The sequence below is a fragment of the Myotis yumanensis genome, unplaced genomic scaffold (assembly GCF_028538775.1).
Source record: "Myotis yumanensis isolate MYYU_CA2020_CCGP unplaced genomic scaffold, mMyoYum1.0.hap1 SCAF_18, whole genome shotgun sequence".
Classification (NCBI taxonomy): Eukaryota; Metazoa; Chordata; class Mammalia; order Chiroptera; family Vespertilionidae; genus Myotis; species Myotis yumanensis.
The window spans coordinates 5,196,971-5,223,577 of record NW_027223769.1 but is presented as its reverse complement, the minus strand read 5'-3'; the positions used below and the strand labels follow the sequence as shown (position 1 = coordinate 5,223,577).

Sequence of the window (26,607 nt, the reverse complement as noted above, 5' to 3'; positions counted from 1 at the left end):
AGGTGGATGCAGGGAGCAGAGCTAGGTTTCTACTCCAGTCCTGGCCTCCTCAGAAGACCAGGGTTTCCGTCACTGCCAGCCTGACTCATTCTCCCCAAGCCTTGGTCTTCCTCTCTGTAATGCAGACACATTTCCTCTGCACTAAAGCACCTGTTGGTGACATATGGAGACTCCTGGGCCCTGGCCTTGGAGATGCTGGTTTAGGAAGTCTGGAGAGGAATCCAGGAACTTGCATTTTAAACCCTGCCCCCATGTGAAATTCTCACCCAGGTGCCATGAGGGGGAAATGTGAAGTCATTTGGTTTTTAAACTGGGCTCAGAGAGGGACTGAGGGTGCTTGAGGGGAATGTGCTGGAACTGTGGACTCCCAATGTGCACGCCAGCCCAGCCCATTTCCCCCCAGATGGAGTCCCATCTCACGTGCCTACATGGGGCTTGGGCAGGGGGAAATGTCTCTAGAATAAGAATATCAGGTCGGATTTAGACCTTGGGTAGGCCACCCCCTAGCTGGGAATTCTTGGTCAAGTCACGTAGCCTCTCTGTGCCTCAGTTTCTTCATTTGTAAAGTGGGGACAAATAATAACATTGACCTCAAAAAATCTTGTAACTACGAAATGAGTTAATATAGTTTCTGAGGCAGGGTGAGTTCTAGGTGAAGGTGGGAAGTTATTTTATGATGGGGTCCTGCCTAGTATGGGTGGTGTGAGGAGGGAGGGAAGCCACACCAATCACATCCTTCACTCTCAATGTCACCATCAAAGCCACATTCAAGTACACATGCTTAACAAAAAGACAGAGGAACACTTGTTTAAAATAGTATTTGCCCGCCCTAGCCCGTTTGGCTCAGCGGATAGAGCACTGGCATTTGGACCCAAGAGTTCCGGGTTTGATTCCAGTCAAGCCTGCTTTGGTTGTAGGCTCCAGGGTGCATGCAGGAGGCAACCAATCGATGTGTTTCTCTCACATTGATGTTTCTCTCTGTCTTTCCCCTTCCCTTCCATGCTCTCTAAAAAAAATCAATGGGAAAAATATCCTCGGGTGAGGATTAAATAAATTTTAAAAAACTCTTTAAAAAAAAGTATCTGCCCAAGACCTTGACTTCTAAATGCCATTTCCCACAAAAAGGAACCAAGCTCCTTGAAGAAGTGGCAGATTTCAGGGCTGGGACAGGTAAATGCACAATGAGCTTGGATTATCCTGTTGTGTCAGAGAGCAAGGATGTACTTGATGAAAAATGGTGCTGTGCTGAAAGGTCTCTGCCACCAGCTAGAAGGAGCTCCCCTCGACATATTAGGGACAATTTGAGCATCAATGAGAATAGGAAGTGCCATGAATTGAAACACATCAAGCAAGTCTAAACCCATAGATTCGTGATATAGCTCCCTCCACCCACCACCACAAAAAAAAAAAAGGTTATCTTTGTAGGATGCTAGGACATCGATGTATCAATCAGAAAACTGGTCAATATAGGGCCAGAATCATCAAATAACATTACATAAAACGGTGTGAGAAAGCACACCACTCCTCCCTGGAGCTGGAGCAGGACCAGGTTGCTGGCTGGGAGTCCTCCCCACCTGAGTGCCGATAAGGGTTTTTTGTACATCTAGGCTCTGAATGCAGCTCCTGGCCTCACTTGGGCTCCACCAAAAGACACCAGTGGGGGTAATGGTTGGCCTGAGACAAACTTCAGGCCTGGGTCTTCAGAGCCGGACCCCAAGTGAGAGTGTGGGGTCCCCTGTAAGAAAAACATTGGGATTCCAAACCACCTTAGACTGGCTAGTGGCTCCTATTCCCTCCTGACCTGACACCTAGTGGTCTATCTCTCTTGACAGGTCTTTCCCCAGCAACTACTGGGACAAGTTTGTCAAGAGGAAGGTGAGATGGCATGGGGGGGGGGGGGTGGGGAAGGGCCATGGCAGGGCCTTCCAGGCTGGGTCCCTTGCTGCCACCAGGCCATCCCAGCCCTATCAAGGACTTGCTCTGTATGTGACCTTGGACAAGGAGCACCTCAGTTTGCCCATTTGGAAATGAGCATGATAAGCACCCCTCCCTCTCACAAATGAGATGATGAAGGTAATGAGCATAGCATAGTGCCTGGCACAGAGTAAGTACTTCATAAATGTTACTTTCAAAGGAGGAACTGCTCTTAAGCATACAGACTCGAGCCAGATGCCTCCTTTTTCTACTCCTAGCTGTGTCAACCTTTCTGTGCCCCAGTTTCCCTCATATTCAGAGTGAGGTAACAATAGGGCCGACTCCATAGAGTAGTTGTAAAGATTATATGACCTATGTGAGCAGTATCTGGCTGTTACCATCATTTATTCACTTAACAAGTGTTCATACTGCATACCAATGCTCACCTACTGCATACCAAAAACTATTTTAGAGACCTGGAATTCAGCGGTAAACACAACAGTAATTCTGATACTGCAGTTGGAAAGACATTTGATGAACACATTTATAGCATTCAAGTTGTGACAAGTGATATAGAAGAAAAAAGGCAGAGAAGTGGTTGCTCTTTCATGTAGGGTGGTCAGGAAAGGGCACCTAATAATAGGGATCTGAGAGAATGAGCCAAGTGGTAATCTGGGGAAGAATCCCAGGTGGAGGGGACAGCAGTGCAAAGGCCCAAGGCAGGAGTGTGCCTGGCGCATTTGAGGAGCTGTGAGGAGGCTGGTATCTGCAGGAGAGTGAGGGAGTGAGTTGAGGAGATAAGTTTATAGATAACAAGGGGCCTTATTATATACAACTCCTTGCCTGCCTACCTACCTACCTAAAAATAAGAAATTATCCTAATTTAAAAAGCCCTAGCTGGTTTGGCTCAGTGGATAGAGCGTCGGCCTGTGGACTGAAAGGTCCCGGGTTCGATTCTGGTCAAGGGCACAGGGCTGGGTTGCAGGCTCAATCCCCAGTAGGGGGCGTGCAGGAGGCAGCCAGTCAATACTTCTCTCTCATCATTGATGTTTCTGTTTCTCTCTCCCTCTCCTTCCTCTGTGAAATCAATAAAAATATATTTAAAATAAAATAAAATACTGTATATCTTTTAAAAAATTATCCTAATTACTTTGGTTAATGAATCAACTGGCCTTTATTACTCTTGGACCCTCCCCCTGAGGATACAAAGAAAACTCTGGCCCTTCTCCCTAGAAAAATGTACCCCCAATTTACCACACAAAGTTCTGAGTGTCCCTAGAACTCCCTATGCCAGCCAAGGCCCTCCCCCACTCCAACTGTGTCTGCATGGCCCCACATTCTTCTGTGCAGGTCCTGGACAAGCACGGGGACATCTATGGGCGGGAGCGAATCGCCGAACTGCTGGGCATGGATCTGGCCTCGCTGGAGATCTCAGTCCACCATGAGCGCAAGCCTGAACCACCACCGGGGCTGCTTACCTGGTGAGCCTGGGATAGGACCACGCAGGCCTGGGGTATGCAGGGGGGTGGCCAGGGTCGGACCCTCAGGCATCTAGCCATCCCTCTTCTCTCCACCCTGCATAGGCTCATGTCCATTGACATCAAGTACCAGATCTGGAAGTTTGGGGTCATCTTTACAGACAATGTAAGGAGGGGCAGTAGCGGGGGAGGGACCTACAGGAAAATGGCCCTGGTAGCATTGGGGGCTCCACCCCTAGGTATTCCTGGCCAGGGACCGACTCCTGAGCCCCTGCCCACCTCTGATCCTAGGATAACCTCTGACATTCCCAAGGCTCCTTGTCACCCAGAGGCTGTTTAATTTCCAGACTATATCCTTCTGCAGAGGAATCCCCAACTTTCCCCAGGATGGCTCCTCACCCAGAGTGCTCCTGAACCTCCAAGCACCCTCCCCCCACCCAGCTAGAGATGACACCTGACCCCCAGAACACTCCCAACCCTCTTAAATGTCCCCAGGCCCCCTGGGTGTCCTGTTTCCCAGAGCGCTCCCCACGAATCCCTGCATGCTCCCTGACCCCTGATCCTGTGTGCCCGCAGTCTTTCCTGTATCTGGGCTGGTACATGGTGATGTCTCTCCTGGGACACTACAACAACTTCTTCTTTGCTGCCCACCTCCTGGATATTGCCATGGGAGTCAAGACACTGCGCACCATCCTCTCCTCCGTCACCCACAATGGGAAACAGGTGTGGAGAGGACCTGACGGAGGCGTGTGAGCCTGGCAGGGACCAGTTTAGCCGTCTGTGTAGGGGTGGAGGAATGAAGGGCAAAGCTAGGCCACCAAGCCAGGGTGGGTGTGGGTAGTAGGACCCGGGGAGTGGGGCACATGGGCTGAACCTAAGTGAGAATGGGGAAGGCTGGACATGGGGGAGAGGCAAGCCGAGCATGGCGCTGACCTGCCCCTGCCTGTCCCCAGTTGGTGATGACGGTCGGCCTGCTGGCAGTGGTGGTTTACCTGTACACTGTGGTGGCCTTCAACTTCTTCCGCAAGTTCTACAACAAGAGCGAGGATGAGGACGAGCCCGACATGAAGTGCGATGACATGATGACAGTAAGCCCCTCCCTCCAACGCTCTTGGGCCAGTGACTTAACCTTCCCTGACTTTTAGTTTTCCCCTCTGTAAAGGGGTTTAATAATAAAATGGGCCCTGCCTCGTAGATTCACCGTGAGGGTTCAGTGAGCTGATGCTTGTGAGGTACTCTGAATAGTACTGGGCACACAATCAATACTCAGTAGGTGTCAACCTCTGGTGTACTATTATTTGAGTTTTTATAACTTTTCTTATTGGAAAAGCACTCAGGCAAAGTGTTCCAAGCCATGTGATCGTGGGCAAGCTACTCAACCTCCCCATGCTCTGGAGTCCCCACCTGTCAAATGAGAATATACAGTAACAGTATCTACAGCCTAGGGTTGCTTTTAGGACTCAGTGGTACTCTGTGACAATCGTAGATTTAAATATCTGAGAATAGTGCCTGGCATGTGTTAAGGATTACATAAATGTTAGCTATTGCCATCGTTATCTATAATTACAAGTTTCACCAAAGTACCAGCATGCCACCAATTTCTGTTTTCTCTCCTATTATAATAATGGTGGTTATAACCTAAATTGAGTTTAATCTACCAGAGGCATGGGACACAGTTGAAAGAATCATCTCAGGCTTTTATCTGAGATGTCCTATAACCTGGCACCATGCTCTCAGGACACAGTCCAGCTCCTCAGCCTGACATTTGAGACCCCACCAGACCCGGTCTTGCCACTCATAGCCTTGTTCCCATCATAGTCACTGGCCTTAGCTTTTACCCAAGACAACTAGGTTCTCTCACTTCCTGGGGACACAGAAATAACAAGTGTGAAGTCTCTCCCAAGGTCTAGACAGATGATGTTCCCGGTTCTGCACAGAACCCTCTTGTGGCTTTCTAATGCCAGGTGGATGAAACCGAATCCTCTCATTATGGCTTACAAAGCCAGGGAAAAGCTAGTGTTGCCTGAGTCTAACCAGTCTTTCTTGCCTTTTGCTCTCTGGCTGCCTGGTCCTTCTTTCACTTCCCCTAAGACCATGTGTTTTCTCCCAACCCAAGCTTTTTGCTTCTGATGTTCTCTCTGCCTCCCACCCTGGCCCTATGTGCACACACACCTCTTCACTTAACACCTATTTTTTCCACTTAAATGCTGCCTCCTACAGGAAGCCCTCCCTGACCATTGATTGAGCCTCATCTCTCTCCCTGCTCTTGCTCACGGGATCTCTATTTTCTAGCCTCACTGAACATTCACTCTTTCAGTTCCTCACAGGAGCAACATATATTCTTTCTCCCCCAGTGGTGACGTAGCACATGTGGTTTTCTCTTCTTGGAACACTGTCTCCCACCTAACACCTGCTTCACATCCCAGCTCACATACGCCCCTCTTCCAGGCAGCTGCACCTGCTCACCCAGGCTTTCAAGTTTCAAAGCTTCCTGTGCTTCCCCATCTCCTCCGGTCACACTGTGTCTCCCTCATCCCAGCCCCGACGCCTCTTCCTGTGCTTCCCCGTCATAGCCCAGACCATTTCTTGGCTGTCACTATCTGGTGGCATGTTTGTGAGCCCTGTGAGGGCAGAGTCCAGGGTTGTCTCAGTCATTGCCGCGACTCCTGCCCCACTGGCCCAGGGCCATGTCGGTACTCGGTGAATGCTGAATGATCACGTGTGACCAATATGCTTCTCACCCTCTCCCTGCAGTGCTACTTGTTTCACATGTATGTGGGTGTCCGAGCTGGTGGGGGCATTGGGGATGAGATTGAGGACCCAGCCGGTGATGAATACGAGCTGTACCGAGTGGTCTTCGACATCACCTTCTTCTTCTTTGTCATCGTCATCCTGCTGGCCATCATCCAGGGTCAGTGCTGGTAGGGGTTGTGGGAGTGGGGCCCGGTGCCTAAAGGCAGACTAGCTCCTTTGAGTGCCCAGCCCAGAGTCCATCTGCTTGGGTCCGTGTCCTGGCTCTGCCTCTCCTTACTCTCAGATTAGGGGCAAGTCACCTCTCTGGACATCCGTTTCTCCATTTGTAAAATGGAGATATTAATAAGACGCTCATATTGTTGTGAGAATTAAGTCAATTCATAGGTGTTAAGTGTCTGGCTCATAAGTGCTCAATAAACACTAGGTGTTAGTATTTTTAGGAACAGGGTGAGATTAGGGAGACAGGAGACGGGTGATTCAGAGGTGGGTAGCCAGAACTGGGTCAGAGGTTGGGCACTGACTTGCGCCCTGCCTTCCAGGTCTGATCATTGATGCTTTTGGTGAGCTCCGAGACCAGCAAGAACAAGTGAAGGAAGATATGGAGGTAGGTCTTGTCTGGGGGCGACCCAAAGGGATTATAGGACCCTGGAGAGTTGATTGGGCCTCAACTCTGTCTCTCACCACCCACAGACTAAGTGCTTCATCTGTGGCATTGGCAGTGATTACTTTGATACCACACCCCATGGGTTTGAGACTCACACGCTAGAGGAGCACAACCTGGCCAATTACATGTGAGTGTGGGCCCACTGGCCAATAAGAAGGATGGGGCGTGGTCACTGACTGTCAGGGGTGGCATACTGGCCTTGACCAGTTAGGGAAGTGGGTATGGTGTCCATGTGAGTGGATTCCCAGCCAGCTAATCAGGAGAAGGTAAGGATGCGCCTGACCTGTCTACTGCTGCACTCCCGTCCCCAGGTTTTTCCTGATGTACCTGATAAACAAGGATGAGACAGAACACACAGGTCAGGTAAGGGGGTGTTAATGGCAGGACATGGAGAGTTTTAATATAAAATCAATCAGCGGGTATCAGTAAAAAGCTCTTATCAATATCAAGTGTTTGAAGATGTGACCAACCTTCTCTTCCCTATCCCCCAACTCTAGGAGTCCTACGTGTGGAAGATGTACCAAGAGAGATGCTGGGATTTCTTCCCAGCTGGCGATTGTTTCCGCAAGCAGTATGAGGACCAGCTTAACTGAGTCACCCCCAGCTGGCCCTTCACCCCCGCCTCAAGTGCCTTACTCTCACAGCAAGCCCCTTAGCCCACAGGCTCCTCCCCACAAGGCCCCTGGTGGGAGGGTAACCATGTACTGGAGAAATAAAATCTCTGCTACACCCCTGACATCCTTGTGCTGGATTGTTGACATTGGGAAGGGGGCATCCAGAAATTCTGTCCTCCCACAACCCCAGAAAAACAAGATGACAGCAGAGGCTGAAGTCATGTTTATTGGGGTAAAGGAGCATGTCATGACCACTAATGAGTGTCTGTTGGGAAGGAGGGTGCAGGGAATGGTTCCTAACACCCCCAGGGACTCATTCCTGAATGTAGAGGTTGCTGGGAGCAGTAGGATCATCTGCTGGGCGTGTCTCCACCACCACAGGCCTGGGGAAGAGAGAAGTCAGTTCAGGCATTTGTTTTGTTTTTTTGTGTTGTTGTTATTTTAATTCTCACCCGAGGATATTTTTCCATTGATTTTTTTTTTTTAGAGAGAGTGGAAGAAAGAGGAAAAAGACAGAGAGAAATACTGATTTGAGAGAAACACATCGATTGGCTGCCTTCTGCACGTGCCCGACGAGGGCCTGGGCTCGGGAGTAGCCTGCAACCGAGATATATGCCCTTGACCAGAATTGAACCTGGGACCCTTTGGTCTGCAAGCCGATGCTCTATCCATTGAGCCAAACCGGCTAGGGCATGGCATTTGTTCATTCATTCATTCACAGAGAAATTAATAGAGGCTGTGCCTGCATAATGATGGCCAGTAGCAGTGAATGAGCAGACATGGTCCCTGAACTCGGGGAGCTTAATTTAGAGCAGGAGACCAACATGAATCAGGGAATTACATGAGTGCAAAGAAGCATGGCACACAGCAGGGATACCTAGCCCCAGGGGTCAGCCAAGGTGGGGATCCTATCCAAAGCTTAGGAGGGAACTTGGTGAAAAGACAGGGAAGAGTGTTCTGGAGAGAGAGCCTGTGCAAAGGCCTTGAGGTGGAGAGGGCCTGGGGGTTGACTGCAGAAGTCATGGTCTTGTGGGCTGTGGCCAGAACTGAGTATTTATCTTGAAGCCACAGGAGGGTTTTATTTTTTATTTTATTTTATTTTATTTATTTATTTTTTTAATATATTTTCTTGATTTTCCACAGAGAGGAAGGGAGAGAGATAGAGAGTTAGAAACATCGATCAGCTGCCTCCTGCACATCTGCAACCCAGGTACATGCCCTTGACCGGAATCGAACCTGGGACCTTTCAGTCCGCAGGCCGACGCTCTATCCACTGAGCCAAACCGGTCTCGGCTTTTATTTTATTTTTTAAAATATATTTTTATTGATTTCAGAGAGGAAGGGAAAGGGAGAGAGAAATAGAAACATCAATGATGAGAGAATCACTGATCTGCTGCCTCCTGCACACCCACCACTGGGGATCGAGCCCACAACCCGAGCATGTGCCTTTGACTAGAAATGAACCTGGGACCTTTCAGTCCACAGGCCGACGCTCTATCCACGGAGCCAAAGTGGCTAGGGTGCTACAGGAGGGTTTTAGACAGGGGGAGTGACAAATTCATGTCTGGAAATTAAAAGACCCCTCAGGCATATCAAAAAGGTCACAGAAGATCTTTGAAGAGGCTCTCACTGGCTAAATCTGGGAGTATTTGTACCTTAAAATAAATGATAATCTCTATATATAAAAGCCTAAGTGACCGAATGACCGAATGACCGGTCAACCAGTCACTATGATGCACACCGACCACCAGGGGCAGATGCTCAACATAGGAGCTGCCCCCTGGTGGTCAGTGCATTCCCACAGCCAACCTCCCATGGCCGGCCAACCTCCCACGTCCCTCTCCGGCCCTGATCGTGCACTGGTGGGGTCCTTTGGCCTGGCCTGTGCCCTCTCGCAATCCGGGACTCCTCAGGGGATGTTGGAGAGCTGGTTTCAGCCTGATCCTGCAGGCCAGCCCGAGGGACCCCACTGGTGCACGAATTTGTGCACTAGGCCTCTAGTCCATAGAATAAAATGGAAATCCATGAGACTATGCTGAAATACATACAAACATACACATAAATAGTGGAGAAGGGACAGCTTTTCCCTACAGTAGAATTCCAACTAATAAGTATAGAAGGAATCTCCTGGCCAGTGTGGCTCAGTTGATTGTCCCATGCACCTAAAGGTTGCCAGTTGGATTGCTGGTCAAGGCATGTGCCTGGGTTTCTGGCTCAGTTCCCAGGAGTGTGCTTATAGGAGACAACTAATCCATGTATTGCTCTCACATCGATGTTTCTCTCTCTCTCCCTCTCTTTCTCTCTCAAAAAAAATCAATTAAAAAATCTTTTAAAAAAATAAATGTAGACGGAATGATAGAAATAGAAAAATCACCATTTAGTAACCATCCTAATAATATATTCAGGCAAAAATCATCTATAGTCCTGCCCGGGTAGCTCAGTTGGTTAGAGTGTCATCCTGGTATGCCAAGGTTGAAGGTTCAATCTCTGGTAAGGGCACATATAAGAAGCAATCAATGGCCCAGCTGTGGTGGCTCAGTGGTTGAGCATCGACCTATGAACCAAAAGGTCATGGTTCAATTCCTGGTCAGGGCATATGCCTGGGTTGCAGGCTCAATCCCCACTGGGGGACATGCAGGAGGCAGCCAATCAATGATTCTCTCTCATCATTAATGTTTCTTTCTCTCCCTCTCCCTTCCTCTCTGAAATAAATTTAAACAATATTTTTTAAAAAAAAAGAGGCAACCAATGAATGCACAAGTGGAACAACAAATCGCTGTCTCTCTCTTCCTCTAAAATCAATCAATAAAAAATCAATAGCTGCTAAAACTAGTCAATGAAAGTCTTACTAAGAGTATATTTACACAGTCTCAACACATCACCCAAAAAGATAAAGTAGTCTCTCCTCCTCCCATCCACAGTTTTGCTTTCCAAGGTCTGTTACCCGAGGTCAACAGCAGTCCAAAAAATTAAATGGAAAATTCCAGAAATAAACAATTCATATGTTTTAAATTGTATGTTGTTCTAAGTAGCATGATTTAATCTGGTGCTGTACCACTCTGTCCTACCCAAAGTGGGTCATCTCTCTATCTAGCTTACCCAAGTTGTATTTGCTAGCCTGCCATCAGTCACTTAGCCATCTCAGTTATCAGATCGACTGTTTTGGTATCTCAGTGCTTAAGATCAAAGAACCCTTACAGTAGCTTAATGCTACATCACAATGCTTACATCATTCACCTCACTTCTTCCCATCACATAGGCATTGTATCATCTCATATCATCATGAGAAAAAGGCTGAGTACAGTACAAGATATTTTGGAGAGACCACATTCACATTATTTTTATTATTCTATATTATGGTAATTGTTCTAGTTTATTAATTATTGTTGTTATCTCTTACTGTGCCTAATTTATAAATTAAACTTTGTTATAGGAATGTGTGTATAGGAAAAAACATAATACATATAGGGCTCAGTACATATCCACATTTTCAGGACTGAGGGTCTTGGAACATATCCCCACAGGTAATGGGGTGTGGTGGGGGACTTCTGTACTTATTAACTGAAAGGGAAAAAAAGAGTAACTTGATAGTGGAAAAATGTGGCTGACTGCACACCTTAACCAAATGATCAAAGATAACATCATCAGTCATAAGACAAACTGACATGTGCCTCCTGATATGATGCTGAGAGACAGGCACACCATCAGTTCAGTGATATTGAGGGGCATTCTGTAAAACAATTTTCCTGCACTCTTTTCAAAAGCATCAAGATCATGAAAAACAAAGGAAGTCTGAAGAACTAACTGTTCCAGGCTAAAGACTAAAGAAACATGATTCCTGCCCTGTCCAGTGTTTCTCAGTGGTTAGAGCATCAGCCTGAATCCCGAAGGCTCGCAGGTTTGACTCTGGATCCTTGAAGGGCACATACCTGGGTTTCAGGTTCGATCCCAGACCACCTTAGACATGTGCTGGAGGCAACCAATCTATGTGTCTCTCTGACATAGATGTTTGTTTCTCTCCCTCCCTCCCTCTGTCCCTTCCACTCTCTAAAAAATCTCTGGGGCCCTAGCTGGTGTTGCTCAGTGGATAGAGCGTCAGCCTTCGGACTGAAGGGTCCTGGGTTCAGTTCTGATCAAGGGCACAGCCTGGGTTGCAGGCTCGGTCCCCAGTGGGGGGGCGTGCAGGAGGCAGCCAACCCATGATTCTCTCTCCTCATTGATGTTTCTATCTTTCTCTCCCTCTCTGAAATCAATAAAAATATATATATTTTAAAAATCTATGGGGAAAATATCCTCAGGTGAGGATTAACAAAAAAAAGAAAATAAAGAAGACTCCTAAATAATGCAACTCATCATCCTGGATTGTATTCGGGACCCCCCCCCCAATAGTATTATTTTTGGGTTATTAGGAATATCACTGGTACAACTAGTGAGACTTTAATGGGTGTGTGGAATAGAAGGTAGTGATGTCTCCATATTTTCTTGATTTTGAAGGCTGCATTGTGGTTTGTAAAAGCAGGTCCTTGCTTGATTTAGTAAACACACACTGAAGAATTTATGGGTAAATGGGCACCACGTCTGCAAGTTACACCCTCATAGTCAGGAAAAAATTAATGGACTATTGTGGGGAAGAGATGGAAACAGGGACCAGGGGAGAGAATATCTAGGCCAAAGATTCAAGTGGCTAGGAACAACACCTCAGGATGCCCTCTCCACATCAGAAGCTCCCCTCCCGGGTCCTCTAACCCCTTCCCCAAGTCCATACCTGGGGGAGCCAAGCAGACGGAAGGTGAGGGTGGGGTCTCTCAGCTCCTGAAGCAGCTGGGGGAGAAGATGTGTGTCAGTATCTAGAATACTCCTCCCTCTCCCTTAAAGAAAACAGGAGGGAGTTCTCTGAACTCCCAGCCTCAGACCCACAAATAATCATTCTTGCTAATATCACTCACCAGTTGTGTGACCTCAAGCAAGTTACTTAACCTCTCTGTGCCTCAGATTACTAACCTGTGAAATCACAGTACCTACCTGATAAGTGATCATGAAGATTAAATAAAACACAAACATGTATGGGCAGGTTCTGACACATAGTGGTCTATGAGCTAAGCACCATTTTTGCCCCATCTTCCAGATGAGGAAAGGCACAGGAAGGTTAAGTCATTTGCCTAAGGTGGCTCAGCTCGATTCCAACCCAGGCAGTCTGGTCCATACTCCTAACCACCCATCTACCTCCATAGTGACCCCTATTTTATAGTTGGGACGCTGAGGCTAAGAGAGAAGCAAGTCCTTTGCGCAAGGTCACACATGGCCTGGGATGAGCTCTGGACACAGAGACCCTGGGGTAGAGCCGGGAACCAGTCAGCTGAGATGGAGGACACTTCTCCTCAGGACTGCACACCTGACTCGGATCCCCTGGTCCATCTCGTGAGTGAGGTGAGTGAGAGAGGAGGTAAGGCTGTAGGGCTTGAGATGGAGAGCTTACCTGGTCAGAGCCCAGAGCCCACACCTGCACTCCGTGCTTCCAGAAGGCCTGGAGCCGCCCTCCGACCATCGCTGGGAGGAAAGAGTGCCTGTTACCCTTGGGTATCACTTGAGCCTCCACGCTGGGCCCCGGACTTCCCAACCTCCACGTACCCACAGCCTCCACAGCTTCCGTCATGGGGATCTCCGGGGTTCGCAGCCCCCTGACTGGGGCTCCCTCTGGAGTCACCAGCTTCAGGGACCCTAGAAGGGAGTGAAAAAGGGAGCTTTAAGGGCGGGGTGTGGAAGGCTAGTTACCGAGGAACTGGACAGTAGTTCAGTGTGAGGCGCAAACAAGACGGGGGCCAGGAGAAAGGGGCGCCCTTACCGTCCATCAACACCATAACTTTGTCTTCCTCCACCTGGGTCACCTGGACTGGTCCCTTGTGCTCTGTCGGAGAGGGCGAGGTTCGCGGGCCCATTCCGCGGTACTCGCCTCTCCTTAGACCCGCTTCGTTCCCACACAAGCGGGCTACACCCGCTCCAGAGCGGCCCGGCCCGGTCCTCCGTCTCCCCGCGGCGTCTACCGCCTTCCTCCCGCCCCGCCCCGCTCCCCGCTCCCCGCGGGCTCCGTCCCCTTCCCAGCCGGGCGCGGGCTCTGTAAGCCCCGCCGGCCCCCCGCCCCGCCGGCCCCGGCCGCCCGCCCCCCGCCCCGCCCCGCCCCGCTCACTGGTGCTCATCTCGCCCAGCCAGCAGGACAGCGCGCCGAAGCGCACGGTGTGGAAGAGCACGGACTTCGGCGGCCGCCCCGGGCTCACGCCGATGCACACGGCGGGCAGCTCGGAGCCCGGCCCCGTCAGCAGCGCGAACACGGGCAAGGGCGTGGGCAGCGGGAACAGCACCTGCTGCGGGGCGCGGGGGGAACGGGCTCAGAGGAGGCTTGGGGCGGGGGAGAGGGTGGGGCGTTGAAGGACATGGGCTGTCTTGGGAGGTGCCAAATCTAGAAATGTCAGGGGGCCAAGTCTCAGGGGGTTCGGTGGTGCCTCCTTAGAAATGGACGGATGTACTCTCAGGTCGTCGTGGCTTCCGCTTGGGGGCGTGGTGCTCTGGTGACAGAAAGACGGGGTCCCCCACCCCACCCCACCCCCAGGAGCGTGGCCTCAAAGGCAGCGAAGTCTCAGAGGTTCCAAGGACCTGCACGGGGTCCCCTGAGAGGGCAGAGGTGGGGAAGGGCATTGGGCCTGAAGTATAATGAGGCCAGGGGTGAGGGGCGGAATTTAAGGATAGGAAGCCCTCAGAAGGAGACACCCCCACCCTGACCCACGGCAGGCAGGCCGATGGGCAGAACCTTGGGGGAGATTGGGACGAGGCCTCGAGTGGAAGTGGGGTTTCATGGAAGCCTCCGCAGAAGCCAGCCTCTACGGCTCCCTACCCGGATCAGCAGGAACTTGTTCATGGGCTGGTACCACTGAAGCAGGACCACAGAGGTCTCCAATGCCCCACACAGGAAGGGGCCCCCGGAGCTGGAGCCCTCCGCTGTGGGGGAGGGTAAGGACATGATAGAGTCCATCTTCTCCCCCCTTTTCCGCTCCCCGAAAGGCCACACATTTTTTCCCAGGCTCTGGACACCCTGCCTTAACTCTGCAAACCCCTAGGGTGTGTGCGGCCCAAACCCCACCCTTGGCCCAGTCCAGCCCCCTCCCTGCCCCTCAGGGGGGTTTCTCTCACCCACACAGCACGCTTGGCAGCCTTTGGTGTCCTGGATCTTGGTGGAGACCATGTTCTTCCTGCAGAAGAAGGTATGTGGGAATGGAAGGTAAGCAGGGAGGGGGGATAATGGGGGTCTGAGGTGCCACTGGGGGCTCGTACCTTGCGAGTAGCCGGTGAGGACTAATGTGAGAGATGGGGCTTCCTGCTCTGGTCTCTTTCCTTTCCAGCAGGCCCAGGATGCTATGAGAATACAGGTGGGGGGTCTTTCCTGCAGTGGGTGTATACACAGGAAGCAGGCAGTTACAGGACACTGGACACTCCCACCTTTCGGGGTAGCTTCACTCGCCCCATCAGGTTCTCTGAAATTCACAAACCTTAAAGCCTAACATGTGTTTTTTTAAAAAATATATTTTTTTATTGATTTCAGAGAGGAAGGGAGAAGAGAGAGACACACATCAATGACGAGAGAGAATCATTGATTGGCTGCCTCCTGCACACCCCACACAGGGGATTGAGCCAGCAACCAGAGTATGTACCCTGACCGAGAATTGAACCACGACCTCCTGGTTCATAGGTTGATGCTCAACCACTGAGCTATGCCAGCAGGGCTCACCTAGCATGTTTTAAACACCCACTATAAGTCAGGCACTGTGCTTGGCACTGGTAACAGTGACAAGTAAAAGAAATACGTTCCTTGCCCTTTGGTGCTTGTAGTCACATAAGAGCTATGGACACTTAACTAGCCAGATGAAGTTATACACATTGCAAAGTTTAAGAAGAAACCTATCAAGAAACTTTTAAGTTTATCATCACAGATATTAATTAGCTCATGAATCCTATTTGGTTTGGAGATTCCCCACAAATTAGAAATTCTTTACACAAAGTGTTTATAAAATTAAAACAAATTTTAATCTATAACTTGCTCACTCTATTTTAGTAGTGTGGGCTAAGTTCTAATTGTCCTCTGAACATCAAAGAAAGGTAAAGACTAACTTATTGTAGAAATTCCCTCAAAAGTGACTTGGGAGGTGGGGACTGGGAGATGGGGAAACAGACTCAGGGAGCAGATGTCTCCTGCCCCAAGTGAGAGTGACTGGGATTGAACCTCAGGCTCTGTGAAGGGGAGTCTAGGCTTTTATCAGCTGTGCCCGTCTACCTCCCAACCCACTGCCCCTCAACCCCTTAGCTTCTGATCCCAGCCTTCCCATCACCCCCCATCCCTGATGGCCAGACCTGAGAGAGACATGAGGACATTGTTGATGGAGTACACCCAGGTCGTCCGGCTGGGAAAGAGCTGCAGAGAATGGGGGAGACGGCTCCTGTTGACCTCAGCCATCCCCAGCTCCAGCCCCCAGCCTCAGCCCACCCTGGGAGCTGTCCTTCACCATCTCCAGCGTGGCCTCCTGATCATTCCGGTTCAAGATGAAAATGCCTTCCTCTGCCCCTAGGATCAGGTGCTGATCTTGGGGAAAAGACACAAGGACACTGGGACCTGCCTTATCCTGGGGGACCTCCCAAACCCCCACCTGTCTGATCCCAAACACTGGCACTCTGTCTCCCAGCCCTGACCCTCAGCTCTCTAATTCTCACCCCCACATCAATACTCCCAGCCTGTCCCCTAATCTGAACTGAAACCCCGATCCAATCCCTCTAACTGGTCTCATTCACACCTTCCTCTGACTTCCCACATTCTGGTGGTTCTTCCATCGCTGACCCACAAATCCTGACTCTCTGTCCCCTCGGTGCTGACCAATCATTAGACATGCCTCTCCAAATAGCCTTCTAAATTCTGTTCCTCTTTTTTTCCTCCCTGGTTCTGGTCCCTGAAGGCTAATCCTGTCTCAGCTTTGATCCTCAAACTCAGGCCCTCTTAAATATAACATGGCTTTTTCTGTTCAGTGTGACACTCCCCAAACGCAATGCTTTTTCTTTAACCTCTCATTGACCTTGTCTCTACATCTTTGATCCCCAAACTCTATCTCTTTCTGCTATAATCTAATCCCAAAACTCCTAATCCCAAAATGCTGATCTTAGTCTCTTTACCATTAGTCTCCAACTGAGGTTAATGGAGTTAATGGGGTCCAACTGTTCCCCATCTTGTATCCCAAACTTTGACCTTTCTGCTGTATCTAATACTCATGGCCCCCAACCCCTAATATTGCTAGTTTTCACTCTCAAACTCATCTTCACACCAACCATCTTTGATCCCCAAATCCCACTGTAGCTCCAGGCTCTGTCCCTGCCTCAGCTTGGCCACTCCGCACCCGATTAAGACCCTCCCTGGTCCCTGACTTTGTACCTTCCATTATGGTCCCTCCCCATCCCGCATCCCGCCATGTTCCCTGTTACCCTCCTGAATGCCCACCCTTGGTGGAGGGGTGTGTCCAGGCGGCTGTGCTGTGGATCCGGAGGGGGCAGCCATTGAACAACTTTACAAGAAGGGCACATCCCTGGGCAGGTCATGGGGAGCAGAGCAGGAGATCCAGCAAAAAGAAGGAGTGGACAGAAAGTGCAATGGTTAAAGCTCTGGAGCAAGAGTGCCAGGGTTCAGATTCTGCCTCTCTGCCTCCTCAAAGGTTTATGACCTTGGCATGACCTCTCTACCTCAGTTTCCCCTCTGTGAAATGGGAGACAATATCTACCTCTATCTGTAAAGGTTTACACCATGTAAAGACATGAGGTCAGTATCTGGCACAGAGGAACTGCTCCACAAATGTCACATATCATTATTAGTCTTCCCACCCCCACCCCACCCAGCATCCCCAGTCCCATCTAGAGGTGTGAGTCCTCAGCATAGCTGTCCTCACCTTTCTCTTCATCTTTTCCTTCTTGGGGGGCAACAGTGGGGGCTGGTCAGACTGCTGAGGGGTTGGGTTCCAGAGTGAGGGCTCTGAGACAGGATGAGGAATAATCAGTCCCCAAAGCTCCCCCACCCCTACCCACCTCCCACCCTATCCTGCCCTGTTACCTGAATGGGCAGTTAGATGGGGACTCCTGGTGGCTGGGGGAGGTCCAACATGGGGGGTGCGTGGGGGAGGCCCACTGGCACACCGGACCAGCACCCCCGGGCTCAGCTGCCCCTCCTCCCCAGGCCCCCCGGAACCCTCATCCGATGGAGAACGAAACTTGGGCTTTGGAGACAGAGAAGTGGGGCAGGTAGTGCATTAGATGATCTCAAAGAGAGAGGGCACCCTGCTATCCCAACCCTGCCTAGGCTACAACGGAAATGTGGTCATAGCTCTGACCCTTCCCACAATGTCCTACCACCACTCCAACTTTCCCCTCCATCCCCACCCCATCAATACACTCCAGCAACTAAAGGATTAATGCTGGGTAACCGGCTACTGACCGGTGTCCATCAGGCTAAATATTTTGAGTCACACCTGTGGATTCACGAATGCCACTCCCATACCCCAATATGCTCATTGTCCCATCTCCCAGATTTCAAAGGAACTGGTGTCCCAGACTACAGCCCTAGAATGCCCAGTATCCCAGCATCTAAGGACTCTAACCTCCTGGCCCCCAGCCCCCCAGCTCTTGACTAAGACCTCACCTTGGGGGGCAGTGGAGGAGGTGTGTCCTCTGAAGGGGTAGGGCTGAAACACAAAGACAGGGTAAGCAGGTGGGGGTGTGGGAAACAAGGATGGAGTGGTTTGGGGCTGCATGTCTGAGATCAGAAGGGTCAGGGGTGACTCGGTCTGTGATGGAGCTGAGGACTAAAGGACTAATTAATAATCATGATGACAGCCCAGCCTGTGTGGCTCAGTGGTTGAGCATTGACCTATGAACCAGGAGATCATGGTTTGATTCCAGTCAGGGCACATGCCCGGGTTGTGAGTTCAATCCCCAGTAGGGGATGTGCAGGAGACAGCCGATCAATGATTCTCTCTCATCATTGATGTTTCTATATCTCTGTCTCCTCTCCCTTCCTCTCTGAAATCAATATATATATATTTTTAAATAATAATCATGGTGACAGTAACAACAGCAACTTTGGAGATCAAGTGCTGACAAGGTCTCAAGTCTAAATCTTCATAGCCACCTACGACACAGATCATCTGAGCTCCTGGGGGTTAGGTTCCCACATGGTTTCTAGTGCCACATGTGAGCCCATTACAGACATGATGTGAGCCCTGAGGCTGACACTGGGCCTGTGGGCTGGGGGCTGATGGCTGGGGTTGAGGTTGGGATCTGGGGCCCAGGGTCTAGTCTAACATGGGGAAAATTCCCAGGGGCCAAGGTCCAGTCAGGTTTTGTGAGATGAGGAAAGATGAATGCCTGTGGTTGAGGGTTGGGCTGCAGTTGAAATCTGGAGGTTGGAGCAACGTCTGGGAGGAGCTGGGGGCTGGGAGGTGGCAGAGGGTCCAGGGCTGAGCCGGATAGATGGGGAAAGAGCCCAGGCTGGAGCAGGACATTCTGGAAGGAACTGGGGTTGAGGGCAGGTGGGGGCTGAAGTTGGGAGTCAGATCAAAAGTCCTATAAAAAGTTGGAAGGAAGGTGGGCTTGGGAGTCAAGGGTCTAAGGTGAAGGAAGTTGAAGGGCTGAGTTTGGGTGGGGCTAGGGAGAGATAGAAACATCAATGAAGGAGAGTGGGGGCTGGGCTGGGAGTCAGGTTGGGGTCATAGGTTGGGAGTGAAGGAAGGTGGAGGCTCCACTGAGGGTCCAGTCAGGGGTCAGGGATGAGTGGTGGAAAGAAAGTAGGGGCTGAGGTAGGGGTCAAAGTAGAAACAAGGCAGGGGCTGCAGGAAGGCAGGGGCTGGGTGAGGCCTGAGGAGCTGAGGGCCCAGCCTCTCTTACATGTCCACGTCATCGTAGTCATCATCAGACTCCGACTGGTGCCTCCTGAGGAGTGACAGGCATAAGCCTCAGGTAGTTCCCACATATATCCTAGCCCCCTCCCCTCCCAGCCTTAGGGTCCCTGACCTAGGACTGCTGCTCCTGAAGTCTTCAGGGGGCTGTAAGAGAGCCTGTGGAATAGTAAAGGGTCAGCAGTAGCCTAGGTCAGTGGTCGGCAAACTGCTGCTCGCGAGCCACATGCGGCTTTTTGGCCCCTTGAGTGTGGCTCTTCCACAAAATACCGACTTCTGTGCATGGGCCACGAAGTTTCAGTCGCACTGTACGTGTGCGCCCGCAGTTTGCCGACCACTGGCCTAGGTGAAGGGGAGGGTGTTTGGGGCCAGACAGGTGGGGGAAGGGGCATCTCACAGTGTCAGCTGCAGGTCTGGACTCCATTGCTCTGAGCTTCCTGAATTCCATGTGCCGTCCTGGAAGTTGGGGGTGGGAAGGGGAGGTAACACACAGTGAGCTGGGGAGATGGATTCAGAAATAGACTAAAATTGTGGAGTTTGGGTCGGCACCTTAGGATTGGAGCTGTTACTTAAAGGAAAGTATCTTGGTTTACAGGGGTCTCACTTGGGTATCAAGGTTTGGGATTAGGGAGGTAGGGGCTAAAGTAGTGATAGAGTGTTCAGTTTCAGGTTCCACTGGGTATCAGGGGTCTGCCATATTTCTGAGGTCTCTCTGGGAGTCAGGGTGGTAATGGGAAGTCTGAAGGGGTCTGTTTGCAGGTCAGAGCAGTGGGGCCTCTAGAGTCACCTTGTAGGCCAGGTAGTAATGAGGTTCTCTGGGGTCTCTTGTGAGTGAGAGGGTGATGGGGTCTCTGAGGGTCTGTTTGGAAGTGATGAGTGATGTAGGAGTGAAGGAGGTCTCTTGGATCTATTATAGGGTCAAGTGTTCCCAAGTTTGAGGCCTCTCTACTCACGACAACAATCTGCATCTGGAATCCCCAGCGAGCTGGATCGGTGGGTGGATTTGATCCGCCGAGGGATGGCAGGGGGTGGCTGGGCAGAGTGGCAGCTGTGTCAGGCCACTCCCTTCCAGCAGCCCCACCACCCCGTGGGCCCAGCCTGGAGCCCTTGACCCTCCCATAACCTCTGTGCCCCCAGCCCTGTGCCAAGCCCACCATCTTCCCTCCCATTTATCCTTGCAAGAGCAGCAGCAGGAAGTCACTCCAGGCAGGCGGCCTGGCCTGAGCAAAGGCTGGGAGGTTCCAGGGCTTCTGTCTGCCAGGACCCCTCACCTCAGGCTCCTCATCTTCAGTCTCACCAACAGGAGTCCCCTTCCCTGGGTTCCTCAGTTTGTCAAGAAGATCCAGGATCAGGCCTCTATTTAGCCCTGGCTGGGATACCAGTTGATGCTGGGGGAGGGGAGGAGGGTGTCAGCAGGCAGACAGCTGGTGTGAAGGGAGAGGTTGGAACAGGGGCTGGAGAGCCTGCCTAGGGGAACAGAGGGAGAAAGCAGGAAACTCTGGGGAACTGGCAGAAGACCAGAGAATGCTGAGGTGTCTGAAGATACTAAAATAATTCAAGGATCCTGGTGTGGGGCTCGGAGAATTCCATTCCAGTGTACACCCAGGAATGGGTCTTGAGGCTCTTGGGAATTTGTGAGTTTTAACAACTCAAGGTATCTTGGAAAAGGGTTTGGTTACAAGTTGGAGGGTCTTAGGGGGCATCGTGGGGAATTCTGAAGGACTAGGGACTCTGAGAGGGCCATGGGGTTCTGTGGAACTAAACCATCAATGTTCTAGAGAGCCATGTGGCCCTGGGGAATTCTGGGGTGAGAGTCTGGGAGGGTTTGGGGGAGGGGCGGTTTACACTGAGCATCTTGGTGGCGCTGGGTCGTTTCTTGGCGTTTTTGGTGAGGGAGACTTTAACAAAGTTGTGGAAGGCAGCAGACCTTGGAAGAAAGAAGCCAAGTTCTGGGGTGAGGGGACCAGAGACCCATCAGACCATCAACCCTGGCTCTGCCCTCCCTCTCATCACCTCCTCCTACCATTTGCCTTTTTCCTTTAGCCGGGGAGGCTGATAGCCACTCTTGGTCATGAGGAAGAGAACTCTACAAGAATAAGGAGAGTACGTGGAGTTCAGACTCCCAGTGGGGGCCAGAGGGACCCTCGATAGCACTAAAGTCAGCAGAGAGCAAGTGAGGGGCAGAATGAGAATGAGGCTTAGGTTTTACTATGCACTGGGTTGCCACTTCCAGGGGACACCACATGTCACATTATAGAGCTATGTGAGTCGCAGAGGGAGGCTCAAGATGGGGATCCCTGAGTTGGGGGTTCCTGGTGTGGAGGACTGAAGAAAAGGCTTTCTGAGTTGAGGGGATCCTTGGGGGTCTCAGACTGGGTTTGCAGGAAATGGGGGCTCTCCTATAGGGGAATCTTGATGTGGGGAAACAGGCTGGTGGGGGTGCTTAGAGTCAGGGCTGGGCCCTGGGGGCGGGAGGGGGGGGCAGCGACACCTGCTTACCTGAGAGGGTGCACATCAAAGAGCGGTGGCTGTAGCTCTGCTAGTTCTATGGCTGTGATGCCCAGAGACCAGATGTCACACAGCTCATTGTATCCCCCCTTCAGGGCAACGGCAGCCACTTCTGGAGCCATCCTGGGGGCAGAGACCCTCAAGAGCCAGGGGTGACATAAAGGAGGGGGAGGGGAGTGGGAGGAGTGGTGTGGGGAGTGGGGACTGGGGGGAGAAGAGATACAAAAAGAGAGAGGAGAATGGAAAATGGAGAGAACCAGGTGCAGAGAGAATCAAAGATGGAGAGAAAGAGACCGATGGGAAAACAGACTGAGAGAGACAGAGTGAGAGAGATAGGAACAGAGACAGGGCCACACTAAGACAGAAAAAAGACAGATAGGGAGAGATCAGTATAAAAAGTCAACACAAACACTAACTAAAGGGAAAACTCAAGATAGAGAGCTGAAGGGAAGATAGAATATTCAACAGAGCAAGGCAGAGGCTGGGAGAAGGAGCCAGAAGAGTCTCAGAGATGGGGATGTGGGGGGGGGGGGGGGGAACTGCTGCCCCTCACTCTACCCCTAGCTGCCTGCCAGGCACCCCTCACCAGTAAGGTGTCCCAATGAAAGAGAGGCGTCGAGCCAGCGTTGCCCCGATCTGGGCTGAGATACCAAAGTCAGCTGGAGGCAGAGAGAGAGACAGTGACCTAGGGTCCTCTAGGGCCCCTAGCCAGTCCACCTCCTCAACCCCCAGCCACACTTACCCAGTCTGACCTCCCCAGAGTCATTGATGAGGATGTTGGCTCCCTGGGGACAGAGGAGAGATTAGAGGCTGTCAGAGACCACCACCCCTAGCCTCTACCCCTTGGCCCCACAGCTCAATATCACCCTAAGCCCTCCAAATACCACTCCCATCTCCTGCCCCTCCCAAGGCCACCTTTCTGCCCCTAGACCACCTTAATGTCCCGGTGTATCTTCTTCTGTGAGTGCAGATAGGCCAGTCCCTGGGGAGGGAAGTAAACAAGGAGGCTGTGAGAGCCTGGGGGCTGGAGCAGGGACCTGCCCCCACCCAGGCCTCTCCTCACCTGGAGAACTTCTCGGCAGACGTAGCTGATCTGGAGCTCTGACAGGGAGCCTGTCACTGCAAAGGTCACCCCAGCACAATGTTGTCTGGGAATTAGGAAACCTGGCCCAAGAGCTCCTGGTCCAAACCTCCTCCCAAACTGGCTGAGAGGGTACCATGTGAGCAGTGGGATACAGGCACAGATGAGACAAGTGGGAGGGGAGACCAATGGGTGGTCAGCAACAGAGAGAGGCAGCAGGGAAGCAGAAGCCAGATGGAGACAGAGATTCATTCAACAGACATTTATTGTGTGTTTACTGCGTGGTAGGCGCTGGGGACACAGCTGTGGACGAAAAAGACAGATCCCTACCCTCACAGAGAGAACATTCCAGCGGGGAAGACCAACAGTAAACCAGATAAGGAGGTAAAATATACAGTACGCAAGATGCTAATGAATAATAAGAAAAAGCAAGAAAGAATGAACAGGAAACGTGTGGGAAGGCTACGACATTTTACTTAGGCTGGTCAACAAAGGCCACTCTGTGAAGGTGACAGGATGAAGATGTGAGCAGTCCTGCTTGGAGTGGGGACAAAAGCCAGTGCAGAGCTGGGAGGCGGGAGGTGCCTGGTAGGTCTAGAAAGCAGCAAAGTGAGTGGAGCCTCAGGGAGACCAGATGAGGCTGTTCAGCATGGGGTGCAGTGGTGTCAGACTGATGGGCCACAATGAGGAGCTTGGGATTTTCAGAGGGAAATGGAGGCTCTGGGAGGGCTCTGAGCAGGGGGTGATGGGACTTTGCAAAAGGAGGAAAGGCAGAGAGACAGAGACAGACAGACAGACAGAGAGGCGGGAATAGATCCAAAGTGAGACAGAGAAAGAAAGATGGTCAGAAACCAAAAAGTGGGAAGACAGACATATTGAGAAAGAGAGACACAGGGTGGAGAGGGAACAACAGAGAAAGGCAGACAGAGACCAGGTCTGACAGTCTTGCTGCCTGAGTAATTTTCTCTGTGGGCCTCAGTTTCCCCCCCGAGGACTTCTTAATGGAGTCCTTCCTTTTCTAACACTTGAGGTGTTGGGATGGGGGGAGACAGGGAGATGGTGAAAGAGAGAAGTGGGCATCCGAAGTCGAGAGGTGATCACAGGCTACTCCACCCTACTCTCAAATTCTCCAAGAGAAAAATAGACAAATAGATAAAAATAAAATAAAACAATTCTCCAAGAGAGTGAAAGCAAGATGAGAGAATCACTCATTCAATGAAAATGTGGGCACCTCCTATGAGCCAGAAATGCAGAAATACTCAAACACGAATAGACCCTGGTGAGAAAATGCAGGCACAGAGGAAGCTGGGAGAGGGAAGTAGAGGAGATCATTGCATGCAGACAGATTGGGGCTGGCAGGTCCTGGTGGGGAGGGCCCAGGGCCCGGGGGGGGGGGGGCTCACTATGTAAAATATAGACCAGAATAAATAGTTACAGGACCCACAAGCACAGACAGACAGGAGAGGTGGATTGGAGGGGCAGGGGCTGCCTGGGTCCCTTGCCCTGCTCTCACCTTGGTAGATGTCCTGAAGAGAACCAGCCCCACAGAATTCCATGCAGATCCAGAGCTTTTGCAGCCTACAACAGTTCAACAGCAGTAATAATAATAATAGCAGTGATAAATTATTATTTATTGGACAGCCCCTGGCTCATTGTCTTGTTCTGACATTTTTGGGTTTTTTAATCCTCACCAGAGGGTATATTCACTGACTTTTACAGAGGGGGAAAAGGATATATATATATATATATATATATATATAGAGAGAGAGAGAGAGAGAGAGAGAGAAACATTGATCAGTTGCCCCCCCCCCCCCCACATGTGCCCTGACCCCTGGCCAGGGACTAAATCGCAACCCAGGCATGTGTCCTGACCAGGAATCGCACCCATGACCGGTGCACAGGAGGATGCTCGAACCAATTGAGCCAAACCAGCCAGGGCTCTGATCTTTTAATGTAACAGCAGTCATCTCTAACTTTCCTTGCCCACAGCGTGAAATGATCCCACTTCCATTTTATAGATGGGGAAGTTGAGGCTCAAAGAGGAAATGTATGTTCAGATCAACTGGACTCAAACCCACGTCTTTGGCTCCTGACCTAGGGCACCCTCTGCTGTCCCATGCTAATGTAGGAGATAGGGTAGAGATCTCAGAGGTTGAGGAAGTTAGAGGGGACACAAAGGCCCAGGGCGCCAGGTCTGAGGGACAGAGTCATTATTGGGGCATCTGGGGTATTAATGTGGGGGACAGGTAATTCAGGGGTTCATATTAAAAGAGCAGAGAGTGAAACTGGGGGAACCAAAGCACAGGATGAAAGGTTAGGGGACTTAGTTTCAGATTTGGTTACTATGAAGAGGTCGATTTGGGGACCCCTGGTCAGAAATGGGAGTTCTGAATGAAGATTAGATTAGGGGGTGTTCCGGTGAGAAATGTAGAATTTTGGGCTGGGGATTAAGTTAGGGGTAACTCAGTTAAAATGAGCGTCCAGGATAAGAGGTTAGGGGGTACCCTGGTCAGGAATGGGGGTCCTGGGATAGGGGGCAGGTCTTAGGTTCATCACCAGAGATAACTCCCGTGGTAGGCCACAATGTTGGCGTGCCGGCAAGTTTTCAAGATGAGGATTTCCTTCTGAAGTGTGGAAACATCATCATCTGCAAAGAGGGCCAGGAGAGAAAATTTCACTGCAGGGAAGGAGTATGCGGGCGAGCCCAGTGTCCTAGGAAGTTGGGGTGGGGTGTGGGGAAGGATCTCCTGGGACCTCTCCTCACCAGGCTCCATCTTCACCATCTTCAATGCCACCAGGTCCCCCGTCACCTTGTCTCGAGCCTTGTAAAAGGGAAGTTGACAGTCAGGCCGTCTCCATTCCCCCGAATTCCTCTTCAGCATGCCTGAGCCAGCATCAAAGACTGGGACCCTCTCTCATCCCCTCCCCTTCTTGGGCTTCACCACAAAGGCCACTGGTTGGAGGGTGATGGAGAAGGAAGGGGGTCCTCACCTTGAAGACTTCTCCATAGGTGCCACCACCCAGCCGCTGCAGCAGGTCGTAGTGGTCCCGAGGGTCCCTATTAAATATGTCGGGGTCCACGAGGTCCATTCCTGGGAGCCGGAGCTGGGCCTCCGCCCAGGGGCCAGCAGGGCCTCAGGGCTGGAGTGCTGGCACCTCCCTCCCTCCCCACACACCCTGCACCCGCCTTGCCTCCACCGGCTGTGGCCTCCCCCTTCCCCGCTCTCGTTTCCTGCCCCAGCGCAGGGCTGTGCAGCCAGCTCCACCCCCAGTCCCCTGGGCCCTGAGAGCCTGTTGGGACAGCTTGCCTTGGGACCCACGGGACCCCTCTCCACCTTCAGGGCCCTGGACAGAATGTAAATCAGATGCAAACTATCTTAAGTGTGTCCTGATGGGTACCTCGGCACCCCTTCCCCCATTCTGGGTGGTGGCTAAAAACCACAGTTGAACCTCTGCTGAGTGCTTGAGGGTTTGGCCACAGCCCAGAGATGGCAGGTCTGCACAGGGAGCCGGAGCTGGGCCTGATCATTCAGTGTACATTACTGCTCACCTTGGGCACAGACACGCACTTAGTCGTGGACCCCCTGTGTGGTGTGCAGACAAACCCAACGTGCACATGCCT

The 26,607-nt window shown here is 51.3% G+C and overlaps 2 protein-coding genes across 3 annotated transcripts in view; one reads left to right on the top strand and one right to left on the bottom strand.

Annotated features, from left to right (window-relative positions):
- Nucleotides 1-7,546, top strand: part of RYR1 (ryanodine receptor 1) — a 129,832-nt gene extending 122,286 nt beyond the window's left edge. Inside the window, exons 96-105 of the mRNA XM_070398122.1 lie at nt 1,833-1,875; nt 3,265-3,395; nt 3,498-3,558; nt 3,969-4,115; nt 4,346-4,480; nt 6,147-6,303; nt 6,686-6,750; nt 6,837-6,937; nt 7,122-7,173; nt 7,308-7,546. Of these exons, the coding sequence (XP_070254223.1) occupies nt 1,833-1,875; nt 3,265-3,395; nt 3,498-3,558; nt 3,969-4,115; nt 4,346-4,480; nt 6,147-6,303; nt 6,686-6,750; nt 6,837-6,937; nt 7,122-7,173; nt 7,308-7,403 (988 nt within the window). The 3' untranslated portion in view covers nt 7,404-7,546. The remainder of the gene's footprint in view (nt 1-1,832; nt 1,876-3,264; nt 3,396-3,497; nt 3,559-3,968; nt 4,116-4,345; nt 4,481-6,146; nt 6,304-6,685; nt 6,751-6,836; nt 6,938-7,121; nt 7,174-7,307) is intronic.
- Nucleotides 7,547-7,613: 67 nt separating this feature from the next.
- Nucleotides 7,614-26,164, bottom strand: MAP4K1 (mitogen-activated protein kinase kinase kinase kinase 1). Of its 2 annotated transcripts, none has more exons than XM_070398123.1 (31): nt 25,977-26,164; nt 25,750-25,807; nt 25,542-25,632; nt 24,499-24,563; nt 22,968-23,023; nt 22,839-22,886; nt 22,647-22,689; nt 22,491-22,563; nt 21,896-22,027; nt 21,420-21,482; nt 21,242-21,323; nt 20,668-20,784; nt 20,350-20,428; nt 19,794-19,852; nt 19,512-19,555; nt 19,386-19,430; nt 18,142-18,184; nt 17,557-17,719; nt 17,396-17,478; nt 16,954-17,038; nt 15,974-16,050; nt 15,822-15,882; nt 14,748-14,856; nt 14,607-14,665; nt 14,311-14,414; nt 13,609-13,783; nt 13,267-13,329; nt 13,053-13,142; nt 12,901-12,971; nt 12,190-12,245; nt 7,614-7,807 (listed from the first exon to the last, which is right to left on the bottom strand). In XM_070398123.1, exons 1-31 carry the CDS (start codon nt 26,073-26,075, stop codon nt 7,738-7,740), a joined length of 2,463 nt encoding a protein of 820 aa, XP_070254224.1. In that variant the 5' UTR covers nt 26,076-26,164; the 3' UTR covers nt 7,614-7,737. The 2 variants fall into 2 exon arrangements, with proteins under 2 accessions (XP_070254224.1, XP_070254225.1); XM_070398124.1 differs by having other exon boundaries at nt 13,609-13,780.
- Nucleotides 26,165-26,607: the final 443 nt, after the last annotated feature.